This window comes from Poecilia mexicana, unplaced genomic scaffold (genome assembly GCF_051168715.1).
Source record: "Poecilia mexicana isolate PSO_F unplaced genomic scaffold, ASM5116871v1 scaffold_12, whole genome shotgun sequence".
Taxonomy (NCBI): Eukaryota; Metazoa; Chordata; class Actinopteri; order Cyprinodontiformes; family Poeciliidae; genus Poecilia; species Poecilia mexicana.
Window position 1 is genome coordinate 21,474,391 of NW_028263381.1, and position 22,780 is coordinate 21,497,170.

The following is a 22,780-nucleotide window of genomic DNA, read 5'->3' on the forward strand; positions in this document are numbered from 1 at the left end:
AATGTAAACTGGGTTTCAGCGGCATGGTTGATAAAGTGGAGATAAGAAAAAAAATTTTTTTTTACATACAAAAGTGTGATTTGTCATTATTTTTATGAAAAAAAATGAAGGACATAGGAAGATTAATTCCAACAATACAGACAGTTTTTCTGGGATTTTTAACGTAATTAGTTGGAATTTACAGTGAAAACAAAAAGTCAAAATTATTACATTCTTATTTATCACAAATTATTACTGATACGATAAAGTTCAAATATGTTATTACACCTGAAATACAAGATACATCACATTAGTAAATAACACTTGAATATTGATTTTAAAAGTACAAGTTTCTCTTATAAAATGACATTTTTTCCATGTTTAGTGAAATAATTTGCAGTGGAATTAGAACTTTTCAAAATTAAGGAATTATTTACCTAAAACATTTATATTTCTTGCTGAAAAGTTACGATAAATTAGTTTTTGTCGTATTTCAATTGTACTAAGATAATTGCACTACAAATTACACAAAAATGCTTTAAGATTTTTGTGTCCACATATTGTAAGACACAAAAATCCTAAGATTTTTCAGAGAAAATGTATATTTTTTAATAGATAAAAGTGTGTATCAACTGTAACATAACTTCTATATTTTTAGTGTGAAGTCAAAAACATAAACCAATGTGGTGAGTTTAGATAAAAGTTCAGATGCAAAATTAATCAGAAAATCTCCATTCAACTGGATTTTTATCTATTTTTGCAAAACAGAAATTGTTTAATTTTCTGTTTCTAAATGTGGAAAAGTGGTTAAAAAAAAATAAAACAGACTTTCAGCTATTTTCATTTTATATTCAACCTTTACTGTTTTAGAGGTTGAATATAAAACAATAATTTACATGAAAAATGTTGAAAAAAAAACCCATTTTCATTTCATTCTGAGCCAATTTTACATAAAAAAAGTGTAAAATTCAAGTGAAAAAGAAATGAAAATGTCTGACTTACATTAAAGCTGGTCGGCGCCATCTGCTGGTTGAGCGGAGGTCTCTGCAGGTCATAGGTCACATATCCCATCTGGTCACATGACTAATAAATTATACAGTAAATAACGTTGAGCTCTTATTCTGAAATGACTGATCTCAGCAGGCAGAGTTTAAAGTTCAGAATCAAAAAACATTTATATACATAGAGAGAATGAAGTTAGTTTACAGTTAAGACATTTATATAAATATATAGATATATAAACAGAAAAGTGAGTTACAAAAACATTTACAACATGTTCTATGTGAAGTAATTAAATCAATATGATCTACAGTGTTTATTAAAAATTAGTTATTTTAGTGCATGTCAGAACATTATCTAATATAAACATTAAACTCATTTATTTTCATCAGCTGCGTTTCCATTGACCAGAATATTGGAGTTACAAAAATAAATTTGCCTGATGAAAAAACAATTTAAAAAAGAAAAAGCTAAAAAGTCTTTTTAGCTTTTTTTGTGCTGGGATGAGACTTTTTTTTTTTTTTTTTACTTCATCAAAACTGGAATGTAAGAAAAAAAAACCTGTTTTGCAGGTGACCCACAACAGGATGTTACCACTGCTGGAAACAACAAAGACGACGACGACAGGAAGTGGAAACAACGCATTTACAAAATAATGTTTTTTTGACATATTTACAAAATTTAGCTCACATTTATAACGGAAACTCAGAAAAAAAAAATAAAATAAAATTCAGCTTCCAAACCCGAACAGAAAAGTTTCTCCTGAGAGTAAAACCAAAGCAAAGTAACAAAGTGGAAAGTTACTGTTTTTATTGACGTTGGTAGCGTTGCTGTCCCTGCCTGTGACCGGAGCGGCTCGGCCTGCGGCTCGCCTCTAGTAGTAGCAGGACTGCGAGAGCAGCTTCTGGTAGACGAGGCCCGACGCCAGCGAGCGCGCCATGTGGCTGGACGTGCGCTTCATGCGCCGCGCCGCGCGGATGGCGCGCTCCAGAGAGCCGTCCAGCGACGTCTGGCCCTCCACCGCGTGCGAGCGTCTGCGCCGGCTCTTCCTCTCTCTGGGCCACCGGAGTCCTGAGCCGTGGCCCGGCGACGCGTCAGCAAAGGAGTACTGAGGTTTGGAGGGCAGCCTGGAAAAACAGAGGAAAATATCAGGATTCATAATGAAAAGCTGATGATTTGTGTTCAATTTGAGCTAAATAAGCACAATTAAAAGAAAATTCACAACTAAATCCATTTATATGAGCGTGTTTATCAATTAATCTAAAGTTGATTAATTGATAAGCGGCCATTTTCTTAAAAACCCGAGTTTTATCTTGTTTCAAGATGGCCGACAGGGCCATTATAACACTGTTAAAAACGAAGCACATGATTATATTTATATTTCTTTTATGTTAACTGAATTAAATACATGAATGAGTTGATGTTTATTTTTCTAGCTAATGAAATAAAATAAGTATTTCTGTCTATTCATAATAAATAATTAGAAAATAACCCTTTTTCTCACTATTAAACTTGGACATATTTGTAAAATATAAAAAAATATTTTTATATTTGTAAAATATAAAAAATCTCTCAGACTGCTATGAATATTAAAATTATGTGTGAGCGCCCTCTGGTGGCTGGAGGAGGAGATTGCCTGGGACGTTCAAATCTGAAACTTTTCAAACATAGAAATTTTAATGTTTTTTCTAGAAAATTTCTATTCTCAGAATTTCTGATTTTTCCCAGCAAATTTTCAACCTTTCAAACCCAAAAATTTCAAAGATTTTGTCTGAAAATTTTTGATATTAATATCAATATTTTTCTGATTGTTTTTCTTGCATATTTTCGACTCTTCAAACTCCAAACTTCTCTTCATAAAGTTGTTCAAAAATTACATGCCTCCCAAAAACACGCCTTTTTACAACTTCAACTGTATTAAAATGAATAAAATTGTCAGATTTTTGTATTAAATTGTGTAAATCATGGTAGATGAACGTAAAAAGGCCGACAGTTTTCTCATGCATTTTCCCCGGTTTGTTACAGTTTTCATGCGTTTCATGCTTACAGCAGCTGCTGCTGCTGGTACAAAGGCTCCTGGTTCGGGGGTGAAGGTGACACTGAACCGCTGAACCTCCTGGAGGAAACTCTGTCTGAGGAATCTGGCTGGTGGTTTTTGTGAGTGGGGGGAAAATATCTGTAACAATCTGTGAATAAAACAGTTTCATATCCAGTTAAGTCAGTTTTTCTTTGATCTCATAATTTTTAAGTGTTTTTTAACCACTGGCCGTATTAACTGATTATTTTGTCCTTATATCACCTGAATCTGTGGATTTGTGTATTTTGAGGAGTCCACAGATGGAACAGCGGCACCAACACGGAGAATCCGACGGCTCTCTGCTGCCACCTGGTGGATCTAGCAGCACATAGCAAACAAAAATTCATCAATTATGCAGAAAAAGTCATTATGTAGGAGTTAAAATGTTTAAATAAAACTCAGAGACAGTAGATGAAGGCCTGGTACACATGGGAACAAGCATGGCATGTTTTTGTATTATTTAAGAAAAATACTTTTCAAACTCCAAAATGACAAAGTTTTTCCAAGAAAAACTTTTTTTCTGGCAAATTTTCTACTCTTCAAACTCCAGAAATCTGCATGTTTTTTTTTTTTGTTTTGCTTGAGAATTTTTGTAATTAATCTCAGAATTTTAGAAATTTTTTCTAGCAAATTTTCCTCATTTCAAACTCAGAAATTTCAAAGATTTTCTAGAAAATTTCTGAGATTAATCTAAAAATTTCAGATTTTTTTTCTAGCAAATTTTTAACTTTTCAAACTCCAAAAAATTTGTAAGTTTTTACTAGAAAATTTCTGCATTTTTGTGGCAGATATTTGCTCCTTTTCCCCCCCATCTCCCATGACTCTGATACGCCCTGGTAGTTTCATCAGCGGTTGGGACTTGGGCTGGTTTTGTATATTTCTTGAAAAGCCTAAATGACTGAAATTTTCTTCTAAAGTTCTTCTGAGTCGTGTCGGTGTGGGCGGAGCCTCAGCCTGAGGATGAAACTTTGTGACTTACAGGCTGGCGGTCTGAGGATGGACGAGCACTGAGGACAGAGGCGACTCTGATCTTCGCTGTCAGGTTTGTCTGCAGCGTCCGGAGCGGAGGACATCCCTGCAGGAACAAACCCTGAGTAAAACCATGTTTTAATTATTTAAATCAGCAGCAGGAAGTGAGGTAGTACATCCTTACACGTCTGTGTGTTCCTGCTGCGAACGTTAGAGGAGACCTTCAGCGGCGCCAGAGACGTTTGGGTAAATCTGGAAACCTGAGCCTGAAGCTGCTCCAGTTCTGATCCCCTGACTGGGAAAAACAAAACAAGATGCAATAAACAGCTTCCTGTGACTGAGGGGGAAAACGCAGAGAAAAAGGATTCCAGGATCCTTTAAATTACTGCAGCTGATTAAACAGCCTGCAGGCGTCTAGTCAAAGTCTTGGTAAGCTCACAGAAGTGATTTTGTTGTTGTTTTGGCGCAGCAGCGTCTCTCGTCTCTCTGGCCGTTTTACCAGAAAGCGTCTCGGGTTCGATGTCATCCAGGGTCTGAACTAATCTCCTCTCCAGACCGACGTCGCTGCAAAGCTCCACGGATCTGAAAACAGGCGACAAAATACATTTAAAAACAACAAAAAAAATCCTCCACACACCAAAAACAGAAAAAAAAAACGAAGCAGAAAATGTGGAATATCGTCTGTGATGTTATCGACATATTTCATAACATATCGTGACTTTAGTATTCTAGCGATTTTCCCATCCAGTGAAATAATCTGTAGTTTTTTTCATCAATATTAAGGATTTATTGAGTTAAAACAAGCTCATATTTGTTGCTGAAAAGTTATTTCTGAGTGAGTTTTGTCTTATTTCAGGTGTTTCCAGCAGGAAGCAGATCAGAACTGCTTGTGTTTTTGCAGTGTGTCCTCAGTTATCTGAAGACTTTTCCAGGCGCTGCAGCCGGACGATAAAATCTGACCTGATGGGAGGCGGGGAGGAGCGGCGGCAGAAGTTTTTCTGAGCCGAAGTCGCCGCGGCGCCCAGCGGCTTCTCGTTTTTCGCCGAGCTCGGCGGTTTCTCGTTCCTCTGAGAAATATCCAGTCTCTCCTTCAGGTGGTTAACTTCGGCTTGCAGCATCAGGAACGCGTCACTGCAGAGCAGAAAAACAGGCGGGAGACTCAGGATCAGAAGATACACGCTCACCTGGAAGCCTGGGTTCAGTTTCACAGCAAACCAGTAAGAAAAGCTGCTTTACTGGGAATATTTCCAGTTAAATCCCACAAACATGCAGCACCACACCATGCAGTGAACAACACATTGTACCTCCTATTAGTAATCTCACTGAAAAGCAGCAGATTCTGCAATAAAATACAGAAAATTAAATAGGATTAAACAGAACATCTCTATAAGCTGGAATATTTATTCCTGCAGTTCAATTTAAACACAGTGTGATAAATTTAATTTGTTTTATTTCTGAACATTTCAGAGTTTATGGTTTACAGCCAATAAAAACCAAGAATTCAGTTAGGAGAAATTACATAAGACCAATAAAACTGATTTGTTTTGTTACACAGATATGCCTTTTTTACCCAAGTAATCTTCAGCAAATCAAGCATTTTCATGATAAAACAACACAAATTAACTTAAGAAACTGTTTCAATTCATAATTATATGACCATTTATTATTAACAATGACAAGGTAAACTAAAATATAACAAAATGTAAAGTCTCTCACACCCTGACCAACAACAAACTAATTTAACTAAAATTAATACCTTATTTATTGTATAAAATATGAGCCAAACCTTATTTAAATTACACAGATCAATAACTTATTGAAACAACCAATCAAGTTGTGCTTCCTTATTCAAATTCAAAAATACTTTACTGATTGCAAGGGGAAATTAAATGTTGTAACTTATATTAATTCAAAAACTAAATACTTAAACATAATATTAAAAACATAATATTCTAAAAAAGCTACAAAAAAAAAATCTGAACATTTTTTTTGCTAAGTTTAGCAAAAATAAATAATTTTGGTGATTCTAACTGACCTAAAACGAGAAAAATTTAGTTGGATTTAAACTTCAGACAGCAAGAAAAAAACTGTGTCCGTCATTTTATTAGGTGTATGTAAATATATGGTTTCAACTGTAAATAATGTTTTCCAAATTTAGGCTTTCAGGCCCTTTGGTACCAAACAAACCCTGACAGTGGGACCAGTTCAGCTCGGCCTGAAAGCACTGCACTGATCCAAAGGGACATTAAATGTTTCTCTAACTCATTTTTCTAAAAACCTGTTAAAAACAACAACCAGGGCTCGTTTAGAGCAGAGACGGCCCTGTTTGCTTGGCCGTCGCCGTGGCAACTGCAGTCCCACACACTCACATGGGGTTCCCCCGGCCCCCCCTGCTGGAGCTCCGCGCCCTGGGGGGGTCGCCATGGCGACGGCGGGCGGCCGGCGGGGAGCTGGAGAGAGAGCTGGCGGTGGAGCGGGCGCTCTGCTGGTCCTCAGAGGGCGAGTGAGCTGAGGGAGAGAGAGAGAAAACTGCAGCTGGTCACCATCATCTGGTTTAAACTCAATAAAACCAAACATTTTTAAAAGCACTGCTAAGTTAGCCAAAGTATTATGACACACAAATCGGTTTACATGATTTTGCCAGCCGGTGTTAAGCCCAGATGAAGCTCAGTTAATACATTTAATTTACCAAACTCAAACACACATTTAAATATATAAATGAATAAACATTTGGGTAAAGTGCAGCCAGAAGGCAAGTTATTCAGTAATTAATGTAAATATATAAGTTTGGGAGATAAAGTCTGATTTTTATACATATTTGCAGATTACTGTTACTTTTTCATGCTTAAAAAATGCTCACATTTTGTTTTTTATTGTAATAAGTAGTGTATTTTTTACATGTAATTTGACTTTTGTTTATTTCTGGGTCAATATGTTTATAAGATGTAGTGTAAAGTGAAAAATAATTATACTTATAATTATATTATATTATATCGTTGGTATGCAGCTGCCTTTGAGTAGCCAAAATCTGCAAACACTTCACTCTGTAAAAACACTTACTACTTCCTATTTAATAGCTCAAACACCAAATATAGACACAGTCGTCTTTATTTTCATCCAATCAGCTCCAAGGACGATAAATGGAGCTCCTGGATTGGCTGCTTTGTAAACGTGTCAGGTAGCATTGCTGCTCTTTAGGATATTTTAGAAAAAAAGCATCAAATATGTAGATTTTCTCAGTGTTGAGTTATGCTCTACCAAACATTAATCTGTGATAAAACCCCGTTGTGTTCACTCAGTAGATTTTTACCGTTGCTTGTGCTCGAGTAAAAGAGCGTCCAGAGGCCAGAGGGCCTGGCGTCGGCTCTGGCCTGTTTCCTCTGGCTGATGAAGCTCTGGGGGGAGAAGGTGCGCCTCCTCTGCCTGCTCCTCCTCCTGGGACGGGGCTCCGGCTCGGTGCCGTCTCTGGGCCCCGCATCCAGCTGGCAGGCTGACAGGGGCCTGTTTGGGCTTCTGTCCTGAGGCACTGACACGCTGCAGAAACAAAGCAACAGATTCAAACCAACAGAAACAAACGTCCAGGAGAAACAGAAACACGATGGATGAGATGCACCGATCTGAAATTAATATCCGTATTGGTCCTGATTGGTCCCACCTCTCTGTCGCCATCTGGTGGGGGCAGAGTGGAACTGCACCAGGAATCAGACGGCTGCTCTCGGAGCCCATGAAGCCGCTGTCCGTCTCTGGGGAGATTCGATCCTGATCAGTGAAACAGAGAAAACATTTCTGTTGACATGACAGAGCTGAGTAGGAACTACTTACATTAACTCACTGCACTAAATCTTACCAAGTATTTTTCTCTAGTTTCTAGAGCAAATATCTTATTACACTTGAATTAAGTCATAATTACTCAATATTAATAAAAATAAGTACTAGTTCCACTGGAAGATGAGTACGAAAATGTCTAGTTAAATTTTTTTGTGAAAAAAAAAAGACTTTTAGGAGTAGCTTTACTTTTACTAGAGTAATATTTTTTACAAAGTATCACAACTTTTACTTGAATAAAGTTTCTAAATACTCTATGCATTGTAACATACAGCATATTTGCATTATAGACTGCAAGTATTTAATTTTTAGAAAAGTGCTGCCTGAAATCTTATTTTGTAGACCTTATTTATTTGTGTGTGTGTGTGTATATTATATCTCATTTATTTATCTATTTTTGATCAGATCCTCATCAACCTGTGTATTTATAAAGTACTTTGAACTCGAGCCAGAGCTGGGTTGAAGGCCAATGAGTAAAACTAAGTTTTCAAACTGGTTTAAAAATGTTTATATTCAAACCTTTAAATGATCTTGAAGATCTACTGTTCTATGAATGGATGGTCTGTTTGACAGAACAGATTAAGCTGATCTTAGATCTGCTGGTAACAGGAAGGTCAGCCCCTGCGTGACCTTCCTGTTACTCCCTGCGCCAGTCAGCGCTGACCTGAGACAGGACCCGACTGCTTCCTGTCTGGACCTTGCAGCTCCTCCACTCTGGCGCTCCGTCCGCCAGGCTGCAGGCGCTGCTCAGGCTGCTGCTCCGCTCCAAACGTTTCCTGCTGCGGGCCGAAGCAGCAGGCGGCGTGGAGGCTGGGCTGCAGGAGGGAAGGCTGGTCTTACTGCGCCGCAGAGAGTCGACGTCCGATTCCACTTTTCTGCTACAGAAACAGGTTAGTGGGTAAAATGATCTAAACCTCAAAAACAAAAAAGTTAAAAACGCTTTTCAGAAATATTCACACCCCTTTCAACATGTTATGCTTTCCCTTAAGTTATGATACAAAATATGTTTTTTCCACTTTTGACCAAAATCATTTGTGTTAATGAGATTTCAGGTGTTTTAGAGTCTCTGTCACTTTAAATCCAGGTAAGCTGCTGCTGGCCACGCCCCCCCCAACTCAACGTTTACAGTCACAGGTGAAAATGGCTGCCAACAGATTCGGATTTATGCAACCACACATCTTTGAAAAGCAGAAGTGGAGCCTCCTGCACAACCAACAAGAATGCAACCAGTGTTTTTTGGATGTTGAGTCAGCAACAAAACACTTGTCTATTCCAGCAGCCATTGTACAGCTTTTGTAAAACCAGCTGAACAAAAGTGCTGGAGTTCTGCCTGGGTTGCTAGGCAACGGCTCAGTGCCTTAACAACCAGGAGGTTTTTGAAATGCCTCGTTCTCCAGACAGCAAAAGACTTTGGTTTTCAGAAGCAGTTGAGGCCCAAATGGAAGCAGAAAAACATATAAAATGTGAATTTTGCATAATAGGTTCCCTTCAAATTTGACACAAATATCAGTTCACAATCAGCAGAACCGTAGGAGTCGTGATTTAAACTCGACTCACCTCTGTGCAAAAGTTTCCTGGACTTCGCCGTTTCCATTTCTCCAACCTTTCTGCTCTTTTTTCTCTCCTCCGTGTTTTGGAGGCGAGTTTGAAGGAAGAGAGGACGTGGCTTTGGGAACTATGAAACACTCCTTCAGTGTTCGGCAGCTAATCACAGGAAAAAGAAATTGAAACAACAACAACAATGTAAACATGCTGAAGGAGTGGAAAAAGGTTAATTTTTATTCTCCATTCACATCCAAAATGGCTACCGATCATCAGATCTGGTCACTCTGATTTTCTGGGAATGATTAGAAACAAAACAAGACGCTTAAATCAGCGAAACTCCACTTACTAATCCAGCGAATCAGATTGTTCAAACTCATCACATTTGCCCCTTCTAGACAAAGATCTTAAGTAGAGAGACATGAGGTCGTCTTCAGCCACATCTTCCTCTTCCTCACTCTTTTTACAAGCTGAGTTTATCTCCAGCTCTGCTGCAGAACCAGAACCAGTCTGGGAAGACGGACTCTGAAAGGAGACGAGGGCGGTTTCAGTTATCAAACACATAAAACACATGAACACCTTCATTTTTAATGACATTTAATATAAATATTTTAATTTAATTAAAAAACTGGTCAGAATTATACATAACATAAAAAATGTTATGATTTTCATGTAGAAATTTCTTCAGGATTTAACCTTCATACTCCTTTATTAGCACAAGATACTAAAGTAGCTTAAATTTCAAGGAAAATTATTGTTAAACATAATCAGGGTTATCACGATTAATTTTGATTATTCAAATCAATGAGTGGAAAAAAGAATACTGCACTTTTGAAAAATATTCTTAAAATTGTTTAGAAACTGATTATAGTTTGAGTTAACACACAAACCTGTGTGCTTAATTCTGGTTTAGGGCTGAAACAATTAATGAGATTAATCGCGATTAATCGATTGCTGAAATAATCGTCAGCTAATTTAATCAATTAACCGTTAACTGGAGAACACAAACTCACAAAAATGTTACTGAAAGAGAAACATATTCAGGGCAGCAGTTTCACCAAAACTTTATAAAAAATATACATTTTGCATTTATGATATTAAAACTCAAAACTCAACTGGTAGTTTTAACTGCACCTGGATCATATTCTTTAAAAAAAATTATTTTTTAATTAAACACTTTTTGCTGTCCAAGTACTAATTGGTAAATAGAATAAATAATTTTTAAAATGTAGCCCAACACCGTACTGATGCTCTGTTGAGCAGAAAAAGCTGCTGTTGATGTTAGGATTTTTTTTTTATCATTTGGTCACAGTGCACACCAAAGGAATGTTGTCTTTATAGTTTAGGCAATAAAATGTTTATTTCTTATTTTAAAACGAACTGAATTATTTGTGTATTTGCATTTTCTATTTTTAAAATGCTAATTCTTTGCGATTAATCAATTAATCATCAGAAAAAATCAATTAATTATCAGAATAATCAACCGTGAACTGCAGCCCTATTTTGGTTGAATAATTATTGCATAATATCAGCTGAACTAAATAAATAAAATCTCTAAAAGGGTCTCAGATTTATTACTGAATGTGACCTTCCTACTCCAAATTATACAGGAAATACGTCTCCAACTTCAGACATTTTTCTGATTTTCTGTTGCGTTCAGAGATGCGAAGCGTTAGCAGGCAGAAAGAAGAAAGTGTTGGAACCTGCGGCTGAGTCTGGGTCACTTCTCCTTCAGACGGATCACATGAGGAGGTCAGAGGAGGTGAAGAACGACAAGAAGCAACAGCTCTGTGCTCCTCCTGCTGAATCCGCTTCTGCTGGATCCACTTCTGCTGAAGCTGCTCTTGCTGAATCAACTCCAGCTGAATCGGCTCCTGCTGCTGAATCTGATTCTGCTCAATCTGCTCTTGCTGAACCAACAGCAGCTGAATCGCCTCCTGATGCTCAGTCAGGTTCAGCTGAATCGGATCCTGGTGCTGAATCGGTTCCTGCTGAATCGGCTCTTGCCGAGTCTGCTTCTGCTGAACCAACTCCAGCTGAATCTTCTCCTGCTCCACCTGCTCAGTCTGCTTCTGCTGAACCGATTCCAGCTGAATCGGCTCCTGATGCTCAATCGGGTTCAGCTGAACCCGATCCACCTGGTCCTTCAGATCCTCCATCCGCAGCCCGCACTGAAAGATCAGGCTCTCCAGGGTCCTAAAACACACAAAAAACTCTGTGAAATACACCGGATGCCAAGATACTGGAAAAACGTTTTTAGGGCAGAAATGATTAATCGTGATTAATCAAATATTGAAATAATCGTCAACTAATTTAGTAATCAATTAATCATTAACTGGAATAAACGGACAACTCTGTTACTGCTAAGAGCAGTAACTAAGATATAACTGCACAAAGTTTTGCTAAATTGCATCTGTAATATTTTATAGAATAAGGTTATGGTTAAATCTGCAGAATGTGCCCCTTTGTTTTTCTATTCGATTAATCGTCAGAATAGGTGATTATTAAACCTCCGTGTGGCTCTCCTGCTCACCGTTCGGGGTCAAAATGTTGGGTTTCCAGTCCTCTCTGCTGCAGGAGTTTGTGCTCATCTCGAGCCAGAAGGTATCCTCTCTCTAGAGAGTTCAGCCCTTCGTAGAGCTGAGAAACGCCGCGCTGGAGAGAAACGGCTCAAGTTGGAAAAACGGCAGCCAGACAGATTACTGAACAAAGCTCAGTTTGCTCTCACCTTTAATTCTTCTAAGGATGCGAGTTTATCATTCTTAAGGAGATCCTCAAAAGTTTGCACCTGGAAAACAAATCCAAATTAAAATGTATAAGCCCTATTGGTAGAACTTTATTTATGCTTTAGTTCTTTTTGTTACCTGCTGAAGGAACTTCTCAGACTGAGTGAACAGGATGTTGGAGAGCTGTTGTCCGAAGTCGGATGGCAAAGAAGAGGCGTCTAACTTTTCTGTTCAACAAACAGGCTGGTTACAGAAACGCATTCCTTCAGTTCCCTTTGTAAAAACGGATCAGATTAGAAAGAGGCACCAGACGACGGTTTTACCCTGATGAGCAGCTCGTCCAGGAGAGCCGGTCACAGCTCTGTGAGGATAAAATAAATCCATCTTCAACAGTTTTGAAGCCTTCTGGTTCAGCCCAGCAGGCACGGCGTGACCGGCCTTCGGAGGCTCAGAGTCCAGGTTCACCTGCACGGAAAAAGAAAAAAATATTTAAATCACCTGCTTCCAAACATCTAATTCTGCTTCACAATTTGGCTCATTCACACATTTTATCGCCAGGAACTGAATGTTAAAGTAAAGGTAGGATTGGGCGATTAATCCGATTAATCAATTTTTACTGATTAATCGAGTTTTTGGTTTTTGAATATTGAATGTTTTTTAAAAATCTGAATAAATTTAATTAAAGCTGCCATCTTGTTTTACAGCCTCTATTTATTTGTACTTTGAATTCAGGTCAACTTTACGACAGGCCAAGATTTTTTTATTTTTAATTAGAATAAATAGATTTTATTGATCCCCAAGGGGAAATTGCTTCTTCATTGAAAATCTACTGCATCTATGGTGTTAAATATTAATTATATAAATATAACCATAAGAGATGAAGTTTACTAAATATATATAGAGTGATGAAAGTAATTCAATATGACTGAATATAAATAAAGTCATAACAAATAAATAAATGCAAATATGTTAATCTAAAAATAATCTATAAATGAGTGGGTTAATGGGTTAATGAATAAATTAGATGAATTTCTTATTCAACAGAAAATCTAATACACTTGAATTGAGACAAAATTTGCTTCAACTTTTCAGCAAGAAACTTGTTTTAAGTCAGTAATTCCTTACATTGATGAAAACTGGTTGCTCCACTGGCAGATTATTTCAGTGTTTTTAGTGAACTTTTCCATCAATACCAATAAATTATTGATTTAAAATAAGCCCAGATTTCTTGTTCAGAAGTCAGTTGGGTTTTACTTTTCTCTTATTTCAAGAGTACCAAGATATTTGCAATAGAAACTAGACCAAAAGTATTTGGTAAGATTTTGTGTTTTTGCAGTGTATTTGAACTGAATTTTACTTTTACATAAATAAAATGAAGATGTGGGATTGTTTTACATAATGTTTCAGCTTGTGATTTAATGCACCTTTCTGACAAAATAACTTGTTTTTCACCAATAAAAAGTTGGATGCAACTTTAAAAAGATGCAAACCTTCAACAAACTACCATAATGTTCACCTGTAATGTGATTTGTTTGCACTCAGCTGATCCCCTGTGGTTAAGGCGCATTACTTCACTGAGCTGCAGAGTGGTCAAATAAAATAAACAAAGGCAGCTGGATTTCATTTTTCTTTTTAATTTCAATCTAAAAGCAATTTTGGGAAACGAGACTGCAGTCATTGTTTTAAAAGTGGGATCAGTGATAAATCACATCCTTACTAAGCGATGCTTTCCTGAGAAAACACAAAGGTTGAAATATGAGAAACGGCCTCAGAGATGAACTACCTTTGCCTCCAGACGGAGACGATCGATGGTGTTCTCCGCCTCCGCGTACTTGGTCAGCAGCCTGTCGTAGTCTTCCTGCAGAGCGACACAAAGTGAGTGGATATTCCTCTGAGCAGTTTTGTTCTGGAAAACAAACTGTTGGACTATAAAAGGAACTTGGTTGAAATTAAGTAAAATAATTTCTGAAGGTTGAATGAATCCACTGAGGGATTAATGAACGCATAGATGAAGCAACATAACTTTTTAATGAAGGAAAAGAAAACAAAGTCTTTCCCACGTTGTTTTTTAAATATACTTGTTTGAACTTGAATTATACTTAAATCCTCTTCAAGAAAGTTTAACAGTTTTACTTAAGCACTTAATAGATAATCTAAATTGTATTCCTACCTTGAGTAATCTTTAAATGAAATAATGTTTTCTTCTTACGGATGTGACTCGTTTTAATTTTATTATAAATGCTTACTGTAAATCATAAGTCATGTCTGTTTGCTATGCATGTTAACTGTATTTTTTAATCCCGTCCATCAGCAGATTAGGAGGCTACAGATGAAAATGAGCCTTTCTGGGTTAATCCAACACCTTTGCATGATGTATTCAGTTGGTTAATAGGTATTGCTCCCTCTATGAAATAAATAACATTCCCAAATTTGTAGAATCTAGAAAAAACACTTAGTATGTTTTTGTGTTTTTACAGTGTATTATGTATTAATGTAATTTTATAGCACAGCCAAGTAACTATGTTAACTTCAGCTGATAAAAAATTTTGTATACATCAATTATGACCTAAAATAAGTTTTATATAATAATTTAACGCCTTGAAATTGGGCCTCTGTCTCTTTAAAATCTCCTGCTCTTTCTGAAGCTCCGCCTTCAGGAGGTCGTCCCAACATGGCTCCTCCATTAGCCCTTTAAAACATTTTTTGCAGCGCTGAACTGACAGGTAGCTCGCTTAATGAGCTCAGCAGCTCCACCAGATGTTTGCTAATTGCTGCTGACTAGTCTGAAGGAGCTGAGTGGAGGAGCTGCGTCTCGGGGGCGGGGCTAGGTCCACCCAGGGGTTTCACCCAGCTGAATGGTTGCCATGGTGATTAAAGGATTCCTCAAACATGCATTTAAGAAGCAAAGCAACACTCCAGGTTTGTTTTGATGAGGAAACAACATTATAACACAATTTACAGCTCAAAAAAGTCTATTTTGCATAATACTGTGCCTTAATTTAAAACCTTGAAATTGGGCCTCTGTCTCTTTAAGAAGCTCCTCCTCTTTCCGACACAATGTCTTCAGCCCATGATCCTGGCAATGTTTCTCCATGATGCTAATTTTCCATATTATCCAACCTTTAAGTATCATTTCCCTGCCGTTTTCACCATCGTGCACAGCGAGCCAGTCAGGTTTGGAGTAGGCCGCTAGCTGAGACGCGCTTCCTCCAGATCGTACCTGCAGCTGTTGCAGCAGAGTGGTGGCCTGCTGCCGACACCTGAACTCTGGAGGGACGGTGGAGCTGGCAGCCTTGGTGGGCGTGTTGGTATCACAGGGGGAGGATCCGTCACTGTTGAACAGGACTTCCTGAACGATGTCGGCGGGGGATTTAAACACGATGGGGGGCTGCGGCGACATCGTGGCTCTCTCTAACGACTTCCTGCCTTTCGGAGGCTTGTAGCCTCGCTTAGGGAAATGAATCCTGGGTTCCACCTTCGAGAAGTTCGGGGTTTGATGAGACAGTGATGCTCTCCTGGAAAGGAAAAACAAAAATGAAAGCTAAGATATGAGGAGTCAGTAGCTGCGTTTTCATTCATCACAAAATTGCTCAGCATGAAATTACAAAAATAAATTTGCTTAATGGAAACACTTTTTACGGCAAAAAATGTTTGTTCTATAGAATAAGATGGTTTTTCAGCAGTACACTTTTTTCACATCACATGAGTTACATGATCAACAGTTGGATGTTACTACTGACAGAAACGACAAAGAAGACAACAGGAAGTAGTAGGGAGATGATGGTTTGTTTTTCTTTTTTTCGAATAATATGCAATTGGCTCTTGTGTAAAATCACTGACTACCAAAACGTCCAAAACGTCGCTCATGTAGCCGCTCCAAAGTAATTACCTTTTAAGTACTACAGCAAATATCACTGATATTTATCTTTGTATTACACAGAGGTGGGTAGAGTACTCAAAAGTTGTGATCAAGTAGTACTCGTAATGAACTTTTACTGTTTATAAGTTAAATAGGAACGAGACGAGAGCTAGCTCTAAGCTTGCGGCTTGTTTATTGTTGTCATAGCAACTCCATAGCAACTGCCTGCCAAGATGGCTGCCGGTTACAAAGGTGCCTGAAGTGCGATGTTACATGAGAACTGCATATAACACATCAGCATTGTTTCATTTCATCCATTTATGTATATTTATTTTTTTCTAAACACCAATATTGTCAATGTCTGCAGGTTTGTTTATTATTAAAGTATTGTGATATTTGTCATTGTGTTAAAGATTCTGTATGTAATTTTATTTGAAATAAAGATAAAATAATGTACAACACATCATTATCTGGTCATATTTAAACATTTCCTGGTAATGATTCTTCGCTGGAGGGCAGCCATAGTGAGATACCACCAACCGATTTAACAAGTTTTCTGGGGGAAACTCTGTAACTGTTTACATCTGGGACTTTTAACGACTTATCGTGTGAACAGGCGATATTGATTAAATTTTTTACTTAATGTAATTACAGAAGTTGTGAAATGTTGCTGTTGTTTTTTTGACATTAGCAGAATATTGAGGAAGATTTCCTGCTGACAACAGCAGATGAGCCCACCTGAGCTCCTCCGTTCCTGCAGGGTTACTTCTGGCTCCAGCAGCTTTCATATTTCTGTCACAACCTCTGGACTCTGCCGAGCCGTTCGAGGCTCTGCCGAGGGAACACGTCCTGGACTTCAGAGCTTCAGCAGGGAGTCCAGCTTTCTGCTTCTCTGATCCTTCTGAAGAAATATTCTCCAACACAACTTGTTCAGAAAGGGGCACAGCTGCCCGAGGGGAACCTCTGAGCTTCAGCTCCAGGCGCGACGCGCTGGACCTCACACTGCTGCAGCAAGACTCTGTTTCTGTGTCTGGGAAGGTTTCTGCTTCGATCCCTGAAGCAGCCGTCAGCTCCTCCTCGGTGAGCGTGTAACGGTGAGGAGAAAAGGAGGAGGTGACCGTGGACTCAGAGGCCAGACCGCTAGGCTCTGGGTTTTCAGCTGCTGCTACGTCGCAACAAATGGAGGAAGAAAGCATTAAAAAGTACTTTTACATAAAAGAGGCTGACTTTTTTAACAAATACTTCTTATAAACTGGCTCTTTTTGCACAATGATTTAAAAAATTGTTTCTCAAAATTTTTTGTTTTACAGTTTGAAACTTAATTTGTAAGAAGTTATTAAAATGCAACAGAAAACCATTCTACTAAACAAATACAAGGTTAGATTTACAAAAATAAACAGACTTAATTCTGAAGCTGACTGTCATTTTGGTTGAAACATTTAAGTGTGATCTACTATGCGTCTTTGAAAAGGTTATAATAGATCTATGGGAGATACAAAACATTTTTGCTCAAAATCATTCTAGATAACTAGACTTTAGGCGTTTTAGGGCGTCCTGTCACTTTAAATCCAGATAAGCTGCTGCTGGCCACGCCCCAAACCCAAAGTTTACACTCGTATATGAAAATGGCTGCAAACAGATGCGCAAATACACAAATGTGCATCTTTGAAAAGCATTAGTAGAGCCTCCTGCACAACCAACAACGTTACAGCAAGTGGTTTCTGGATGGTCAGTCAACAACAAAACACTTGACATTTCCAGCAGCCATTGTACAGTGTATATAGCGGTAAAACCAGCTGACCAAACATGCTGGAGCTCCGCTTTGGTGTAACAGGTAGGATGTAACACTTCTTACCAAGCAACCCCAACCAAGGGAGTAGGAGGGGATTTTGAAACGGCTCATTTTCAAGACACCAAACAACTTTAACTTATTGCCAAAAATGAGTTTTTAGAAGCAGTTAAGACCCAAATAGAAGTACAAAAACATGCAAAGAGTTAATTTTAATAGTAATAGTTCCTCTTTAAAATATGTTGAATATTTAATCATTTAGTCTGAAAATGAGAACTTGAAAGCAGAGTACATTTCCAGGAGGAATAAACTCACGGGCTGGCCGGGGTTGAAGATCATCTCCTGAGGATTTTAGAGACGAATCCTTGTCGCCTCCACTAGGAACCGTGTCCTCTGGGGAGCAAGGATCGCCACACGGGTTCCCCAGTTCCCACTCCTCCAGGGCCTCTGACAGCCCAATGATGCCGTCTTCATTCATCTCCTTGAAGAAGTCATCCTCTTCCTCTTTGGCATTGCCATTGTCGTCCTCCTCCCAGGAGTCGTCGGATGTCAGCGCGAAGGAGGGAGACTCTTGGATGGGCGACGGGGTCCAGTGGAGAACCCCGGGTCTGTTTTTTCTTCTGTCCATTCAGCCCTAAAGTCTCAGCTTCTCAGTCCAGCACACGGAGCATCTTTCTCAGATTCTGTGGTACCAACAGAAACCGATGCAGTGATGCTTCATTAAAATACAGACAATGCAATTGAAATACGGAAGGTCAAAAGTGCTGAAATTCAACAAATTATGTATTTATTTCTGATGTTCATTATATGGTTAAGTAATCATTTCATGTTCTTTTCTTTGCTGTTTAATGTCAATTTAAACTGTGGAAGGCTGTAAGTGCCACAATAAAATTATAACTTTATTTTAAAATCATACCTGTGTAATGTATCAAGATTATCAATTTCCACATGTTGAACCTTTAGTTATGCACTGAATTTTATATAAAATGATCACATTTATGTATTTGGCCACAATTATTGGATGGTGGCATATTTGGCCCTCCGTAGAGAAGAAAAAATGAACAAAGGTCAACGCATAGCTATTTTGGTATATTCACTCAATTAAAATAAATATACTTAATTTCCTCTGTAAATAAACAAATGTAATATTATATTTATTTTTAAAAATAAATTTAAAATTGTATAACCGCTTGTGGCTCTATTGTATTTACTAATGCTTATCACTTTGGATGGACTAACTTGTGAACAAATAAGCAATTTCCCCTTGGGGATCAATAAATTATATTCTATTCTAGATAAGAAAAACAAAAATCAATTTAAAAAAAAGCAAAATAATTTTTTTCTTTCTTGAATAAAAATATACAAGAAAATTAAAATAGACCAATGATTTTTTTTTAATTATTAGTATAATCATAACAAGAATTTTAGTTATTTTTAAGATTTTAATTATTAATCAAAATAATTTTGATTAATAAAAGGGAGACAGACAAATGATACCAAACGAAACAAAAACTGCGTTAAGTAAAAACAATAAATGTCCACACAATTTTAAAAGCAGTAAAGTACAAGCAGAAGTTTTGTTCGTCTTGTTTTCTGTAATCATTTATCTGCACATCTTAACGGTCATCAGATTTTTACTGATTACAGATCAGTAATCCTCTAAAACTGCATAGGACAGACATAAAATATGTTATTTTACATGACGTGTAGTTTGGTGATAATGTAGGTAATAAATTCAGGATGCCAGACAAAAAAAGTGTCAAAATGTGCCTGCAGTGTCGTGTGACCTCAGAGGGATTAATATAGATGTTTAGCTAACGTCTTATTATTCACCTCATTGTTTTATTTAGTTCAGTCTTGTTTCCATTACGAGGAACTAAGACTAACATTTACTGCTGTGTTGCGCGAATAAAACCCCACGGAGAGGCCGACTTTAAAATCTAGTGTCTTATCAGTAGAAACATAAAATCTCACCTGTTGACTCGTTCAATCTCCCTGCAGAACTGAGGGTTTATCTGAGCCGCCATATGGGGCTTAATCTGCTCTAAACCCGACAGGGGGCTTCACTGACACCCAGCAGACCCCCATCACCAGCATACATCTACAACGCTAATCAGCTGACATTCAGGGAGCAGCCATCTTGGATGGACATTCAAGAAATTAAGGGTGAATAGAAAGGGAAATAAAACTGATTTTTTTTTTTGTTTAAATGGTGGTGAAATCAGGTCATGTTGAGGAAAAAAGAAAAATGCAGTAGATTAAATACAGACGGGAGGATGGGGCGAAGCACGGCCTGATAGGCGGCTCAGATATTTGACTGATAATCTCCTTATGGTTCACCAAGCAGAGCCGAGGACACTGGACGCTCACGCAAGTGGACCAATGTTACTAAAGGTTACTAAAACTGACAAAATAAAACATTCAGAAAACATTTTCGTTAACTGAAATAAATAAAATGGCAATTAAAGGCAGAGAATGCAAAAATTGTACTCAAGTAAAAGTAGCATTACGTCAACATATTTTTACCCAAATAAAAGTAAAAAGTAGCTGTCAAAGAAATACTCAAATAATAGTCAAAAAGTATTTACTGAGAAACTGATCAAATTATCAATCATTTAATATTTAAAAATTACATCATCAGATGGACCAACATATAAAGTTAAATGTAAATTTTGGTATTTTAAGAACCAAACTGATTCATATAAATAATATAATTTAAAAAAATCAAATCAGGCCAATGACATTTTTTCTTTCAATAAAAAACTTTAACAAAAATTGCAGGTGTGAGTCTGCGTCTGGTGAATTTTAGGTTAAAACATGTTTGTTTTTCATTCAGGGGGTAGAAAATCCAGAAATTTTACTTTAGTAATACTTCATAATAACTTTCACCTTTTTCATTTCGGCAAAGAAAATTCACCAAGGTATGAAAAAACTAAAATTGGTACTATAAATAATAATAATTTAAAAAAAACAATATTTGAACTAATAAAATCTACCAAAACTACTCTTAAAAGCTAATTAAAACTAAATGAATTAGACAAAAAGTCACAACAAAATAAATCTAAACTATAATGAAAAATCCAAAACTATCTTAAACCCTGAAGTGGACCAATTAAATGACATCCAACATATTTTGCTTGGCTAATGTTTAAATTAATGCTAAATTAAATAATAAAATTTGAAAGGAATTTGCCAGATAGTCTGCATTTGTAGCCTAAATTGAAAGTCTGAAGCTGCAATCTGGTGAAAATATATTATTTCAACAGTTACTTAATTTAACGATTAATAAAAAAGGATTAAAACACTTTTAAAACACATTTTTATGTTCAGCAGACTTTAAAATAAACATTCTGGTCATTTCTACACTTTATTGTTTGAGTCTTTTTTGTCATTTTTATAAAAAAAAGCTGTCCCAAATATTTCCCCCGCACCAATATAAACTTATAAAACCAACACTTATAGTAGGTAATTAAGATTTATTAGCAGTAGTAAATAGTGTGGTGCAGTAAAACTACTTCTAAAACTTTTATTTTTTTCAGGACTGTTGCTCAAATAAATGAAACTGAGTAACTAGTTAATGCAAACCTTTGTAACACAAACAGCATAAAAACTTAATTTATTATCAACTCCAAATTACCAAAGAAAGGAGCAGCAGATTATATGCAAAGGTTTTTACAGCAGCGACTCGTTGCCTAGAAACCATAAAACTAAAAAAAGAAAAGACAAAATGAAAGTCCCACCCCTCCGTGTCTCCATGGCATTCACACCACAACAAACCACCCACTGAGAACTACTCACTGAAAGTTAAAAGACACAAAAAAACAATATAAACTTATAAAAAAAATTATATAATTTGTCACCCTGCATCAACGAGAAAGTGCGTCACAGAAAACCGTTAGCTAGCTGTACAAAAGTTCGTTACGGTTTACAACACGGACAGCAAGTTACAGTTAAAAATAAATGTCTGCAGCCCATTCTAAGATTAATTTTGACAGAAAAACGGCGTTACCTTGTTTTACAAAATGTTACAGGACGTCTTTCCTCCAGACAACTTTGACACAGGTGACATTTAGAAAGCTAATTATCATCAGTCCAGAGCGCAACATTGATTCTGCTGCCTGGAAGGCTAATTACCCCAAGCAGAGTAAACGGGTTAAATTTCGCCCTACGCTATGACTTGCAGGTATTTCTTGGCCAAATTATCGACGCAAGCATTCCATTCATATGATTTACAGCATTTGTGTGCTTTAGAAACTAAATATGTTCCAACGACTTTCTGAAATACATATTGAATTTCTGGAGATTGCAGGTAGTGTTTACCTTACAGTCAGCGCAGAGGGGTTTGTATAACCTTTCCAAGTCAACCTGAGCTGTGATTGGTTATTATGTTAAAAGGAGGCGGGATATGTCTTTCATTAATAAACCTTAGAAAATGTAGTTATTAAGCGACGCCACAAGAGGACACTGTTTAATAACAATTTGATATTTATACTCTTCCAAATAAGTAAATATAAATAAATACACACACACACACACACACACACACACACACGCACACACACACACACACACACACACATATATATATATATACAAAAATATAAATTTTACCCAAGTAAAAGTGAAAACGTTTTTTGGTAGAAAGTCTACTCAAGTACTGAGAAACTGATTAAATTATCAATCATTTAATATTAAAAATTGAATAATCAGACGGAACAACATACAAAGTTAAATGGAAATTTTGGTATTTTAAGGACCAAAATGACAATAATTCATAGAAGTAACAAAAAATAACAAAATGAGGCAAAATAAATGTTTTCCAAATCAGTTTATTTCAGAATAAAGCATGTTTGTTTTTCATTCAGGAGGTAGAAAATCCAGACATTTTACTCAAATAAAAGTAGATAGAAATACTTCATAATACTTCATTAATGAAATTAATGAAAAAGTACAGCGTCCCTCCAGGATTTTTTTTTTCTTTTATGGTAAAATTATTGACTTTTGGTGCTAATTTA

The 22,780-nt window shown here is 37.0% G+C and overlaps 1 protein-coding gene across 2 annotated transcripts; it reads right to left on the minus strand.

Moving 5' to 3' along the window:
* Positions 1 to 74: 74 nt before the first annotated feature.
* Positions 75 to 21,888, minus strand: akna (AT-hook transcription factor). 2 transcript variants are annotated; one of them, XM_088011102.1, is made up of 23 exons: positions 21,775 to 21,888; positions 18,081 to 18,448; positions 16,715 to 17,141; positions 15,338 to 15,632; positions 13,901 to 13,975; positions 12,441 to 12,582; positions 12,256 to 12,344; positions 12,120 to 12,179; positions 11,925 to 12,046; positions 11,095 to 11,587; positions 9,741 to 9,916; positions 9,407 to 9,553; positions 8,514 to 8,727; positions 7,680 to 7,783; positions 7,335 to 7,558; positions 6,394 to 6,532; positions 4,985 to 5,155; positions 4,464 to 4,606; positions 4,209 to 4,319; positions 4,035 to 4,130; positions 3,278 to 3,373; positions 3,026 to 3,164; positions 75 to 2,105 (listed from the first exon to the last, which is right to left on the minus strand). In XM_088011102.1, exons 2-23 carry the CDS (start codon positions 18,391 to 18,393, stop codon positions 1,853 to 1,855), a joined length of 4,029 nt encoding a protein of 1,342 aa, XP_087867228.1. In that variant the 5' UTR covers positions 18,394 to 18,448; positions 21,775 to 21,888; the 3' UTR covers positions 75 to 1,852. The 2 variants fall into 2 exon arrangements, with proteins under 2 accessions (XP_087867228.1, XP_087867227.1); XM_088011101.1 differs by lacking the exon at positions 75 to 2,105 and having other exon boundaries at positions 2,958 to 3,164; positions 16,715 to 17,138.
* Positions 21,889 to 22,780: the final 892 nt, after the last annotated feature.

What these genes read in the sequence shown, in the direction of transcription:
- akna (XM_088011102.1), bottom strand. Translation starts at nt 18,393, where the DNA reads ATGGACAGAAGAAAAAACAGACCCGGGGTTCTCCACTGGACCCCGTCG. An exon ending in CAGGAAACTTTTGCACAGAG is followed by an intron (nt 8,728 to 9,406) that starts GTGAGTCGAGTT and finishes CTGTTTCTGTAG; the next exon opens with CAGAAAAGTGGAATCGGACG. An exon ending in GCAGTCGGGTCCTGTCTCAG is followed by an intron (nt 7,784 to 8,513) that starts GTCAGCGCTGAC and finishes TTCACTGATCAG; the next exon opens with GATCGAATCTCCCCAGAGAC.